The 13,227-nt window shown below is 49.5% G+C and overlaps 1 protein-coding gene across 3 annotated transcripts in view; it reads right to left on the bottom strand.

Annotated features, from left to right (window-relative positions):
* Positions 1–13,227, bottom strand: part of LOC102461235 (trifunctional purine biosynthetic protein adenosine-3-like) — a 55,450-nt gene that overhangs the window by 13,391 nt on the left and 28,832 nt on the right. For all 3 annotated transcript variants that reach the window (XM_025186105.2, XM_025186106.2, XM_075911236.1), the window contains 5 exons: positions 10,095–10,293; positions 9,332–9,583; positions 8,815–8,967; positions 2,942–3,145; positions 882–1,031 (listed from right to left, as the gene is read on the bottom strand). In XM_025186105.2, coding sequence (XP_025041890.2) covers positions 882–1,031; positions 2,942–3,145; positions 8,815–8,967; positions 9,332–9,583; positions 10,095–10,293 — 958 coding nt within the window. The remainder of the gene's footprint in view (positions 1–881; positions 1,032–2,941; positions 3,146–8,814; positions 8,968–9,331; positions 9,584–10,094; positions 10,294–13,227) is intronic.

Here is a 13,227-nt window from a genome sequence, read left to right as displayed (position 1 = left end):
ATTCACTTCACCAAATAGCCACTAGCCAATAATTTGTGATCACTATTGACACGAGTTGGATTTGATTTTGCAAGGTAGCACCAATGTGTTATCATTACTCAATGTTTCAAGCACTCAAATAGGAAAGGACTAATGAATTTGTTGTCTGGCGGTATGCTACAGGGTCAGATGCCTCCTGCACTCTCCCTTGTGGTCAACGAGAGACTCTGTGATCCCCTACCTCAGTTTCCCCTCGTGGAAACTCAATAACTCAAAAGAGACTTCCACAAGTCTAATAACAGCCCATCCTGGGATCTGGTTTTGTTAACAAAGTTCCAAACAAACACAACAACAAATCCTCCATTTAAGCTTGGCACAGCCCCTCCTCCCCATCTGTCTCTTCCTTTGTTCTTAATGGACACAATGGAAAAGACAAGGCATGGCCTGGCCTGGCCTGACTTTTTGGTCTTCTCCCAAAAATGAAAATGAAATTCCCCACTGGGTCTTTCTGCCCAGCACCAACTGTCTTCCTCAGGGACCACTGAAGGAGACTTCTCTTCTTGTAGTTTCACTCAGCAGTCCCTCATTCCCAGAGGCCTACTTTAGTCACATGACTGGCTGCCATGGAACTAATTCATTCTCTCCACCTGGGCTGGCATGCCAACTGTGTCACAGATTGGGAGAGACATATCTCCTGGCAGAAAGGCCAGCCACCCTGTGACACGAGGTACATTTTTCATTGGCTAGCACAGAACATATTTTTGACCTTAGGTTAAATTCAGTCCTGGTTTAAGTACAACTGCAGTGAAGTAACTGCGGATGCAAACACACTTACAATGGGGCTGAATTTGGCCTTTTCATGTATTGGATGCCATCCTGTGCAATGAAAAATGCAAACTCACCAGTTCCAGAGATGAGAACAGCTACTGTCACTTTGCTTCTTTGGAGTTTGACATGGAGGTGACTGTCCACATCAGCAGCATTCTGCAGAAACTGGGATCTATTTAACTGCAAGGCTTTAAGGAGATTCTTGACTTTGACATGAGAAGATCCTTCAAAGTAAAATATCAAAATACTTTTCCATTCAGAATCGACTAAGCAACCCTATCATTGAGAACTTATGCTAACATCATTACTTACACACTATTTGAAATAAAGAAATGAATAACTTAACTAATCCCATTGAATGCATGCATAAAGTTACTCATTTGTAACAGTTTTCAAGACTGGGACCTACAATAGTAAAGACCTATTAACAGAGCTCTTTCATCCCATATCAAACCTTTATCTTGCCCACTCTCCCTCCCTCCCTCCCTTGTACTGCCCTAGAGGAAATGCCAAAAGTAATCTCAACTGAACCAAGACTTGCTTGGGTCTCCCTTATGAAAGCTGCTGCTTGTGGATTATAAAGGGCCTAGTGAAAGTTTCACTTCATGAACACCCAGTGGATGGAGCTAGTTAACAGAGATTCACCTAACTCAGGAATGATCTAACTACCAGGTGGGAAAACACAAGCATGTAACTGCACAAAATAATTGTTGCTGTAGTCATCTGGGAATTTTGTTGACAAAATATTGGCAAAATATAACCCACAAAATTAATTTTTATTGCAGTCATAACATTAAAGTACCTACACATCTATAGACACTAGGGAGATTTGCCTGAGTCTTGAACAGTTTTACAGGCTTCTCTATCCACTGACTCAGTAATGTCCATCTCTAGTAGCAAATTCTCTCTCACTTTATCTATACTTAAGAATGAAGGACCCAGGTGCTGAGCTGAGGGGAAGTGCATGTGAAAGCATGATGTCTCGTAGTAAGTGCTTAGAACTAGGGATGTCAATGTGTAGTTGACTATACGATTAACCGATAAGCCTGTCAGATAGGCTTATCAGTTAATTCTATCAACTACATGCATTCCCCCCACCCCACTGCCTCTGTATCAGAGGCAGCAAGGGGGGGAAATGGGAACCGGTGCCCGTGAGAAGCTGGCTTTAAACAGGCTACCCACAAGCACCAGATCTGCCTCCCCTTCCCTCCCCGCCATCCTGTGCTGCTGCCTCTGATAGAGAGACAGCAGTGTAGAGGGTGAGGGGCGCAGGCTGGAGCCGATATGTGCAGGGAGCCAGCTTTCAAGCCAGTTCCCCAGGAGTATCAGCTCTGCGGACCTGCCTGCCACCCCCCCTTGCTGCTGCCTACAGAGGTTGGGGAGGTAGGCAGGAGCCAGTGCTGGGGGGAGCTGGCTTAAAAGCCGGTTCCTTCCCAGCAGCAGCTCTGCGGTGCACTTGTCCCTCTCTCCCCCAGTATTGCTGCCTCTATCAGAGGCAACAGCGGGGAGTGGGGCAGGGGAGGCTGCCGCAAAGCAGCCTCTGTCCGTGGTGAGCTTGGGCCCACTGTGGACAGAGGGGCTGCTGCAGAGCAGCCTATCAGTGGGGGTTCCAAGTTCTTGGTGGACCTCAGACCCCTCCCCCCCCGACGCGGCTGCTGCCTCTGTATGAGAGGCAGCAGCGCAGGGTGACAACAGCCGGTCCACAAGGGGAGCTGTTTTTTAAACTAGCTCCCCTCACGACCAGCTCTGCCTGTCATCCTGCGCTGCTGCCTCTGATTCAGAGGCAGCAGTATAAGGTAGTAGGGGGCTCCCCAGGAGTGGAGCCAGGAGTGCCCTGGCTGCTGGCCCTGCTCCCGGGGCCTATCGAATAGTCGTGAAACTGCTAACATTTAATGCAATTACACAACTATTCAGTTACACGATATCTAACATCCCTACTCAGAACCTCATAAGACTGGACCCTTACTGATCTACTTTGTGACTGTGTATACAGTTTAAATAGAGCATCTCTAAGGGCCTGATCGAAACCCCACTGAAGTCAATTAATGGCTTTTCAGTATTTCAGTGGACTTTGGATCAGGCTCTAATGAATGGAATTCCATTTGTCTTATTCCAAGTTAAGAAGCTGAGTTACCTGTGTGACTTGAGACTATATTTCCTATCAGCCAGGCTTCCTCATGCCTCTGTACATCCTTCAGAACCTGTTGAGCCAACTCCTTCTCCACCACCAAGACTGCGCCGATCCCACAATTAAACGTACGGGCCATCTCCTCTTCTGAGAGGTTCCCCTCCTTTTGGAGCCAGGAGAAGATCTCAGGTATCCGCCAACTGCAAGCATCTGAAAATGGTGTTGGTAAGTGTTGGATATAAACCACTGTATAATCAGTACTATCCCTCTACATTTTAAAAGCTTCCTGTACATCCAGGAAGGGTCCAAGACGAGCTGCCGGCGCTGTAGGTGAAATGTGTGATCGGCACGCAATCGGCACCCCTGCCTCTAAAGCCCTCAACGGCAGTTTATCTTCGTGCCCTAGGCAACCGCCTAGGTCCCCTATATTGACGGGCCACCACTGTGTACCTCTTGCATTAAAGCTTATGGGAGCTGCATTGCTAACACCTTGGCACAGCCTATAGAAAACATACTGCTGTCGATGAGCAGTGATAGCTCCAAGTGACATTTGTCCCAGATCAGTCAGAAACACGAAGCTCCAGCCCCGGCCATTCATACCCATAGTGGAAAGTGCAGGGGTTGCCTTCTGCTGAGCAGGTGTCTCAAAGTGACTAAATGCAGGTGAGGAGTTTGCTACAGACCAGTTGTTCCCAAACTTTTTAGTAAGTATGGGTATGTCTACACTACAAAGTTAGTTCGAACTAACGGACGTTAGTTCGAACTAACTTTGATAGGCGCTACACTAGCGCTCCGTTAGTTTGAACTTAATTCGAACTAACGGAGTGCTTAGTTCGAACTAGGTAAACCTCATTTTACGAGGATTAAGCCTAGTTCGAACTAGCTAGTTCGAATTAAGGGCTGTGTAGACCCTTAATTCGAACTAGAGGGAGGCTAGCCCTCCCCAGCTTTCCCTGGTGGCCACTCTGGCCAACACCAGGGAAACTCTATTGCCCCCCTCCCGGCCCCGGAGCCCTTAAAGGGCCACGGGCTGGCTACACAGTTTGTGCCAGTTGCAAGGCTGCAAGGACCCGTGCCAGCAGACCCTGCACCTGCCACACCATGAGCCAGCCACCCGATGACACCCAGCCCTCCACTGCTCCCCAGGACCAGCCTGGCGGCTCCCAGGAGCCTGCCCTGGGGAGCAAAAGGCGGGCGCCCGCTTGGTCAAGTGCGGAGATCGTGGACCTCATCGAGGTTTGGGGGGAAGCCTCCAATGTCCACGATCTCCGCACTAGCCACAGGAACGCGGCCGCATGGCCCACCAAGGAGCAGCAGCTGGGGATCCTGCAGGGGCCCTGGCCTTGCAGAGGGGAACTGGGTTTCACACACCTGGGCCCCTGGGGTAATTGACCGCTGGTCTTGTTGCACCACAGCTGCAGCACCTGGGCCTGCAGGGCGCACCACACCGCCTACAGCAGCTGCCCGTGCCCGGGCAAGCAGGAGAGCCAGGAACGAGGAGGAGTACCAAAGGCGGCACCTCCGGTTCATGGACCACCAGCTCCGCACCCAGGACCACTGGGTCCAGGAGGACCTGAGGCTGCGCCGGAGGAGTCTGGAGGCCCTGGAGGAGCAGGGCCGTGCCCTGCGAGGCCACCTCCAGAGCCTGCTCGACCGCTTCCCATTTCCTCCTCCCCCTGCTCCCCCTTCTCCTCCTGCTCCCCCTGCTCCCCCTCCTGCTCCCGCTCCTGCTTCCGCTCCTGCTTCCTCCACACCCCCTGTCCCTCCTGCCCCCCCTCCACAACCATTTCCCACCGATGCCCCCGGACCCGCAGTGTGGCGAGACGGGAGAGGCAGCCGGACTCCCACCACTGAGCTTTCCTTTCCCTTCCTCCCTTCCCTCCCCTTCCAGCTCCCTCATCCCAGGTTTCCCCCTCCCCTCTCCCACCCTGCCCCCTTCCTCCCCCCACCCCACTTATGTTAAATAAACAGACGTTTTTGTTTGAAAAACAGGTGTCTTTATTTTACAGTAGGTAGGGAGGGAAAAGGGGAAGGGGGGGAGGGTGGAAGAAGGCCCCAGTGGGGCATGCAAGGGAGAGGTCAGTCCTCCTCCACCAGAAAGCTCTCCCGCAGGGCTTCCCGGATCCGGATGGCCCCCCGCTGGGCTTCCCGGATGGCGGCGGTGCGGGGCTGACCGTAGTGTCCAGCCATGCGGTCAGCCTCAGCCATCCAGGCTGGCAGGAAAGCCTCCCCCTTCCGCTCACACAAATTGTGGAGCACACAACATGCTGCCACCACGGGAGGGATGTTGTGCTCAGCCAGGTCCAGACGGGTAAGGAGGCATCGAAAGCGGGCTTTCAGTCGCCCAAAGGCCCCCTCCACCACGATGCGGGCCCTGGTCAGCCTGGCATTGAAGGCCTGGCGGGAGGGATTGAGGTGCCCCGTGTAGGGCTTCATCAGCCAGGGCTGCAGTGGGTAGGCAGCATCCCCCACCAGGCACACGGGCATGTTCACATCCCCGACCCTGATGTGGCGGTCGGGGAAGAAGGTCCCGGCCTGCAGCCACTGGCACACGGAGGAGTTGCGGTACACCCGGGCGTCGTGTGCTTTGCCGGACCAGCCCACATTAATGTCCGTGAACTGGCCCCGGTGGTCACACACGGCCTGCAGGATCATGGAGAAGTACCCCTTGCGGTTCACGTAACGGGACGCCTGTTGTTCCGGGGCACTGATGGGGATGTGCGTCCCGTCGATGGCCCCCCCGCAGTTGGGGAAGCCGAGGGCGCCGAAGCCCCGGATGACAGCGTCCGGGTCGGCGAGGCGGACCACCCTGCGGAGCAGCACCCGGTTGATGGCCTTGACCACCTGCGGAGAGAGACACAGCAAAGCGCCAATCAGTGGGGCGCCCAGGTGGCTGAGAGCGTTCGTGCCCTGGCAGTGCCCCGCGCCCCACTCCCGGTAGCAACCCCCCTGGCGGCGTGTAGTACGGCCGGGACAGCCCTACCCCTCTGGTGCGGGGCGCTTTCGCCTCCTCCCGCCCCCCCTTTGTCCCTGGGGCGGCCCATCCCCTCCTCGCAGCCCCCCTCCCACCCGGCTCGGTGGCCGACGAGTGCCGTACCTGCATGAGCACCGCTCCGACAGTGGATCTCCCCACGCCAAACTGGTTCCCGACGGATCAGTAGCTGTCCGGCATGGAGAGCTTCCATAGGGCGATGGCCACCTGCTTCTGGAGGGGGATGGCGGGCCTCATGCGAGTGTCCCTTTTGCGCAGGGCAGGGGCGAGCCACTCGCAGAGCTCCAGGAAGGTGTCCCTCCTCATCCTGAAGTTCTGGGTCCACTGTCGGTCCTCCCAGCACTCCAGGACGATGCGGTCCCACCAGTCGGTGCTGGTGTCCAGACGCCAGACGCGGCAGGGCACGCCGGTGCCGGGGCGCCGCCACGGCTCCTCCACGGCCCCCAGGGCAGCCAGGCGGAGAGGCAGGGGGCTGACGTGCACCAGGTGGTGCCAGGCAGCCTCGAGCCATTGCTGGCAGGCTTGCAGCAGCAAGTCCAGAAAGTGCACCAGAAGGTGCAGGGCGAGCTCTGGCTCCATGTTGCCACCTGCGGTGGCGTCCCCAAAGGGAAGCACCGACACAAGCGGGCACAGAGACCAACGCTTTGCTGTCCCTTGGCGAGGTTGGCAAGCAAGCAGGAAAAGCTGAGAACCGGCTGTCCAGGGGGGGTCCCTTTAAGCATGAGCCTCAGATAGCCTCAGACAGCAGCCACACAAAGCAACTACTGACCTGATGCCCTGCCAGAACCGGTTTCAGCTGCCCTTAAATGCCCCCCTGCGTCCAATCAGTGTGGACGTGCTAGTTCGAATTAGCAAAACGCTAATTCAAACTAGTTTTTAGTTCTAGACGCGTTAGTTCGAATTAGCTCAGTTCGAATTAACTAATTCGAACTAAGTTAGTTCGAATTAGTGCTGTAGTGTAGACATACCCTAACTCACTACTGCACTTTGGTTTTCTTTGTGACTTACCATTACATTTATGCATTCTCTACCCTGGTCCTGCTAATAGCATCTCAGGATGGACAGGAGCTGGGGAAAAGGGGGTTAAGCAGTGTGCCCTCATCACCTCCATATTGGTTCACATAACAAAATTAATATGGCAGGGTGGGGCTGAGGGGTTTCGAATGTGGAAGGGGGCTCAAGATTGGGACAGAGCATCTGAGTGCAGGGCGGTGAGGGTCCTGGCTAGGAGTGCTAGCTCTGGGGTGGGGCTGGGGATGAGGGGTTTGGAGTGCAAGGCTGTCCCAGGGCTATGGTAGGGAGAGATGACACTTCCTAGTTCTCTCTCCCACAGCAGCACCTGGGCTAGGATGTAGGCGCCTCTCCCCCAGCTGCAGCAGGTCTGTGGCTGGGCGGTGGCAGGACTGGGGGAGGAGCTTACAGAAAATTTAAGGTAAGAGGACAAGCCTACCCAATACTGCTGTGGTGGCTCCTGTCTGACAGGTCTAGGCTGGGGATTGTGATCTGGGACACAAGGATGCAGCATCATTCAGGTTTGGGGAGGGGCAGCCAGGCCCACAGGACAGAAGCCACCACTGCAGAAAGCATGGGGCAGGATCACTTTCCTGCTGTACCCACCTCAAATCTGAACACTTAATAACCTCTAAACCTTCATTTAAAAGTTGAGAAACTTGGCCTCATGCACCATATTGCAAATAGAAACCCAACAGACCTAACTTTAATTAGCTCCTACTGCCCATCCTCAAGCTGAGGTCTGTCAAAAGAGTTTTAGATAAAATATTCTAACTGTGCTGAACACCTTTTTTAGGTGTCTTAATTTACAAACTTGTCTAATTAGCTCCAGCTTTGCTAGAACACATCTCTGTTGACAACTCTCTTTTGTAAATTTCTCTTCCCTGGAAGAGAGCTATAGACAGAGTCAACATGCCATTTTGACATGATATAAAATTCTAATTACTTTTAAAATTAGAATTTTATCATCTCATTTTTTATCCTGGCCATAAGTAAATGAAAACAATCAACTCAGTTTTCATTTCTTTCCTTTCTGTTTTCATTTTCCCTAAAGGACACAGAATATTAGATGACTTTGTGGACCCTGTTAAACACCTATATTTTTAATATCTTGTAATTTATAAAAGCTTTGTTCAGTTTTCTTAAAATCTGATAGAAATTGTATCTCAGCTACAGACATTGTATGTTAATTTTGTGCCGGATGTTGAATTCTGTGGCTTTTTGGCTGATGGCCAAAATCAGACTTGTAATGGAAACTGAGATGGTATCCTTATCTGTGGAGAAACTACTACCTTTCCATAACCCTGTATTAGATATATATAGGCTATAGCCCAAAATGTATAATTTAGCCCCCTTATCAAGCTTTTATTGTTCAATCTGACTATGCTGTTTGAGAAGCAGAGGCTATCGTAATGAATTCTTAATCTCCTTTGAGAAAGAGATGCTGCTTAACAGCTACACACTTTGCTGAGACTTGTTAAAACTATAACACAAACATTTTAAGCAAGATATTTATAGACTGTGTCCTTGCTATTTATGCACATTAAGCCACTCAGATGTCCAAGTACCTATAAATCAGGTACTTAACTTCTCAGGTTATGTCCACATTGCAAAAAAACAACCCGCTCTACAGACTCAAGCACATGCTACGGAACTAAAAATAGCACTTTAGATGTTCCTACTTCAGTGGGAGCCTGGCCCCTGAACCCAGCATGAGAGGGTTACAAACATGTAGCATCAGGCTCTGAGAGTCACTTCTGGGATTCCCCCACCACTGCCCCTGTGGAATGTACACATACCCTAAATCTTTTTTAATACCAGTCAAAAAATATATCAGGTCATTTGCCTATAACAGAAATGGTTCTTTTACACTTACCTAAAATTACACTAAATGATTCAGGTAGGATTCTGGGGATGCTTTCCAGTAACCCCCCACAAGTGATAGGGACAAAGGCCTTCATGTGCCCTGAACGAAGGCCAGGCAACAGAGCCTTGCTGTAGATTTTGGTTGGCGTCAGCAATAGTTCTCCTGTAATAAAAATGTACAAAATCATTAGAGAGAAAAACGACACAGAAGCTCTTTTATCAGGCAATACAAGTGATCTTTTTATCAGCATTCCCTTTGCTCTCTCTGGGACAAAGAACCTATAAAGAGTAGCGTGGAAGGCGTACAAGCAGTGTCACCTCACTGTGAGGAAATGGGAAAATGGATGATGATCTCAGAAAGAAAAGAACTGCATGACCATGGGCCTAGAACTGGAGTGATAGCCATCATAACCAGGAAATTCAATTTAGAGGCCTAAAAGCCCTGCCAGTGTCTATATAAGAAAAGAAACTAAACTGAATTCACTTCTACAAAGGTTCACTTTTAAAAAGCAGTTAATATATTATACCTAATGTCTGGTGGCCACATCCATCAGGTACTGGAGATGAGTAGCGAAGGGAAGACATTAAGAGAATCTTCCTTACAAGGTTAAATCCATGGCTGTGAATCCCAGAAGAAGCTAGTCCAATAATGACATCCCCTTCAGCAGCTCTCTTCAGCTGCAGGAGCATTTGGCCTCGTTCCACAGCACCAACTACAAAACCAGCAAGATCGCACTCTCCTTGAGGAGACATACCAGGCATTTCAGCAGTCTCTCCACCTGGAGGAAGGGAGAAATCAGGCAACACTAGCTGTAAGTACATTTCACTTCTAATGTGGAATCGATGACATTTCTCAGATTGGGGGTGTGTTCAATGTCGCTACAGACACAGCTTAAACTGCACATTCATAGCAAAAGGGTTTCCTATCCCCAAGGAACCACCAAAAGGCCAGTTAAGCTCTGAGTTACGAAAATGAACAGTGGGAACTGGGAACAAGAAAATAATTCCTGGGACAAAATCAATATGGTGACTCTTGGGTTGGGGGAAGAGGAGGGGAAAGTTCCTCATAATGGATATTTCTATTTTGGAGAGGGAACGAAACTTTTTTAGTGTGCTAAGGATCTGGTGGCTCAAATTCTGCTCCCATTTATGCCAGAGTAAGAGAGAGAGGAAAACCATATTCAGTGTCTATGAAAGATAAATTATGCTGTTTCTCTGTACTGTGCACTAGCGACAGTAATAGTTTATATCATAACCTTCAAATCCCATATAGGAAATAAGTGCTTGTACCCAGGTGAGCGTATCCTGCCTTTTTACAAGTTTCAGCTATTCCTGCAATGACTGCTTGTTTCACTTCAGTGTCAGGATTCCCACAGGCAAAATAGTGGAGGAAGAAGAGGGGCTCTGCTCCCTGAGCCAGGATGTCATTGATACATATGGCAACCAAGTCCTGGCCAATAGTGTCATATTTCTGGCACATCTGTGCAATCTGTAACAAGACAGTAAGAGACCTTATTTATAGCTGTGATAGGAAGCAAACAGAAGTTCTGACATGGTTTCCAGAGGAAAGAAAATAAGATAGTTATCTATAGCTATCCACTATAGAAATCAGAAATGGGAAAATCCTAATAGATCATCTAGTTCACCTCCTGAGTCTGCCTATACAGAATATGTCTGTTCTGTACGGTTTTTTTAAAATACTGTGTCGAATCTAATATTAGATTGTCCTAAAGGGATGGGGCATCCATCAGTTTCTTCCTGATACAGTATGTATCTATCAATATCTATATACCGTATTTTCCGGTGTATAAGGCGACTGGGCGTATAAGACGACCCCCTAATTTTCAAGTTAAAACATAGGTTTTCGCCTATACTCGCCGTATAAGACTACCCCCCCTTAAGAGGCCAACCGGCAGCGCCCCAGCTGCTCTGCCCCAGGGTCCACAACAAAAGCCTGGTCTGCTGGGGGGGGGGGGGCGCACTAGCTGCGCCCCCCCCCCAGCAGACCAGGGACACGGGGAGCAAAGCCGAAGTGGCAGCGGAGTGCCGCGCTTCTGAGGCTTTGCTCTGGCAAAGCCTCAGAGGCGCGGGACCCCGCCGCGGCTGTGGCTTTGCTCCTGGTGTCCCTGGTCTGCTGGAGACGGTCCCCAGCAGACCAGGGACACCGGGAGCAAAGCCTCTGAGGACGCTGGCAGCTTCCCCCGAGGCTTTGCAAAGCCACGGAGGGGCTCGGGCAGCAGGGCAGCTCGGGCAGCTGCCAGAGCCCCTCCGCGTCTTTGCTCCGCGTCTTCCTGGTCTGCAGACCAGGGAGACGCGGAGCAGCTTTTCTCGCCCCGGAGTACACGGGCGGCGGGACTGCGAGGTCCCGCAGTCCGTGTCCTCCGGGGCGAGAAAAGCCCCGTTCGTACCTGCAAGCCGGGGACTGCCTGTATGTTTATACCCGGCGTATAAGACGACCCCCGATTTTGGGGGGATGTTTTTTAGTATAAAAAGTCATCTTATACGCCGGAAAATACGGTAACATTAATCCATCAGTCATGGTTTTGTGTTCTGTATTTACTTAGTCCATTGCCTTCATTAAGTAACACAGCAAAGCTTGAAGAGCATCTTCTGCTTTATTAGGTGTTAAAGGGATGAATGAGATTGCCTCCTTCAAGTGATATTTCACTGACCCTCTCTTATAAAGAAGTCTCATTTTATTGTCATTAATGGAAACTTGGATCTGTTTCATTCGAATGCAGAACCTTGAATGGAATCTTGAAAGTCACACTGTTGACTAATATACGCTGGCTACATATATATATATATATAATTAATATGCATTTATTGCACCACATGTACATTAATATGCATTAAGCATCAATAACATTGGGCTACATCACTGCTTAAAATGTCTTGCCCCATAATCTTGTACACTAATGCTAAAGTATTCCATAGCTGTATTCCATTCCTTTCATTTGCTGAAGTAAGCATTCAGAATGAAACTATCTCGACTTTGACACATTTCCTATATCTTATTAAAATATCTGGAATGTTAATATCCACAATGATGATAAGGAAGGAACAGGACACGTTAGGGAACTGGAGCAAACAGTTTGATTTTAGTAATGTGTAAAGAAACGTATATCTTGTAAAACCATATAAATAATGCCAGCTGAAATATGTAACTGGGGGAGAGGGGGTCACGCTTTCTTCATAAAGGTAAATGAAAGATCCTTGCATGTGACTGCTCTTTGGAAACTGGTATCATACAGAACCTTTTTCTTGTACCATATTAATAAACTTGACTGACCTTTGTTATTTGGTCCCAAGTATATTTCATGATAAAATAATGTACCAAAGCACGATCAAGCAACTCACAAAACAATTTATCAACACACACAATGAATTCTTGTTCCCAAGACTTTTACGTTTTTCTAAGATTACCACATTGCTTGCATCCATTCACTTCTGCTTCCCATTACAACTATCACTGACAGCTTCCCTACATTTACACCAGTGTAACTACAAATGGGTTTGTTTACATGGGTGTAGATATGGCGGTGCAGTTAGGCCAGTGTCAATCACTAATGCAGACACTGTGAACTGATGCGAATCAGGGGTTGCAGCAGTGCAGCTTACCTTGGTAACTTGCAGCTACACTGGATGAAACTAACAAAAACATTCTCTGCAGGGTTGAATGTCAGGTCCTGTCTGTACTGGGGAGTTGCACTGATGTCACTACACTGCTTTAGTAACACCGGTGCAAGAGAATTTAGTGCGGTAAGATTGAGAGGAAAACATAAGTCAAGAGACCCCCACTGGCTTCACTGGGTGCAGGATCGGGCTCACATGCAAAATCTGGGATTAGTTAGCAAAGCCAAGTCTCTTTCACCCTAGACCAGTGGGGTCTAGGAGCACTGTGGCATTAAGTCATTCAGCATCAAATTTTGTTGCACGTCCCTCTGGCAAACAGCATTGATGGGTATCAGCAAATGCTTGTCAACCAAGGAAGGCTGGGAAAGGAATGCAAGCCAGAGTTGGGGACAGTCCTCTGCTGATTTGGCGGGCGGTTGCGGAGGGGGGGGGGTACTTGAGGCCTCCCCAATCAGATTTTTGCAGCAGAAAACATTCAAGAGCCAAAAGATCATCATCGTTCTAGAACCTCCATTTACTCTCAAAGAAGCATATGCACCTGCACACACAGCTCAATCAGCTTAATCTAGGAAGTGCAACATACTCGGTGGTGATGAGACTATAGGGAGAAAGGGAGTGTTGGTGGGTAAAGGACATTTGTTCTGAGTGTGTGATAGCAGCATTTCATATCATTTGACTGGACTTGTAGGGTATGTCTACACAGCAATTAAACACCCAGGCTGTGTCTAGACTGGCATGATTTTCCGGAAATGCTTTTAATGGAAAAGTTTTCCGTTAAAAGCATTTT

Source organism: Pelodiscus sinensis, chromosome 1, assembly GCF_049634645.1.
Source record: "Pelodiscus sinensis isolate JC-2024 chromosome 1, ASM4963464v1, whole genome shotgun sequence".
NCBI lineage: Eukaryota > Metazoa > Chordata > Testudines > Trionychidae > Pelodiscus > Pelodiscus sinensis.
The sequence above is the reverse complement of the archived record's forward strand: the minus strand, read 5'-3'. Positions and strand labels throughout refer to the sequence as shown.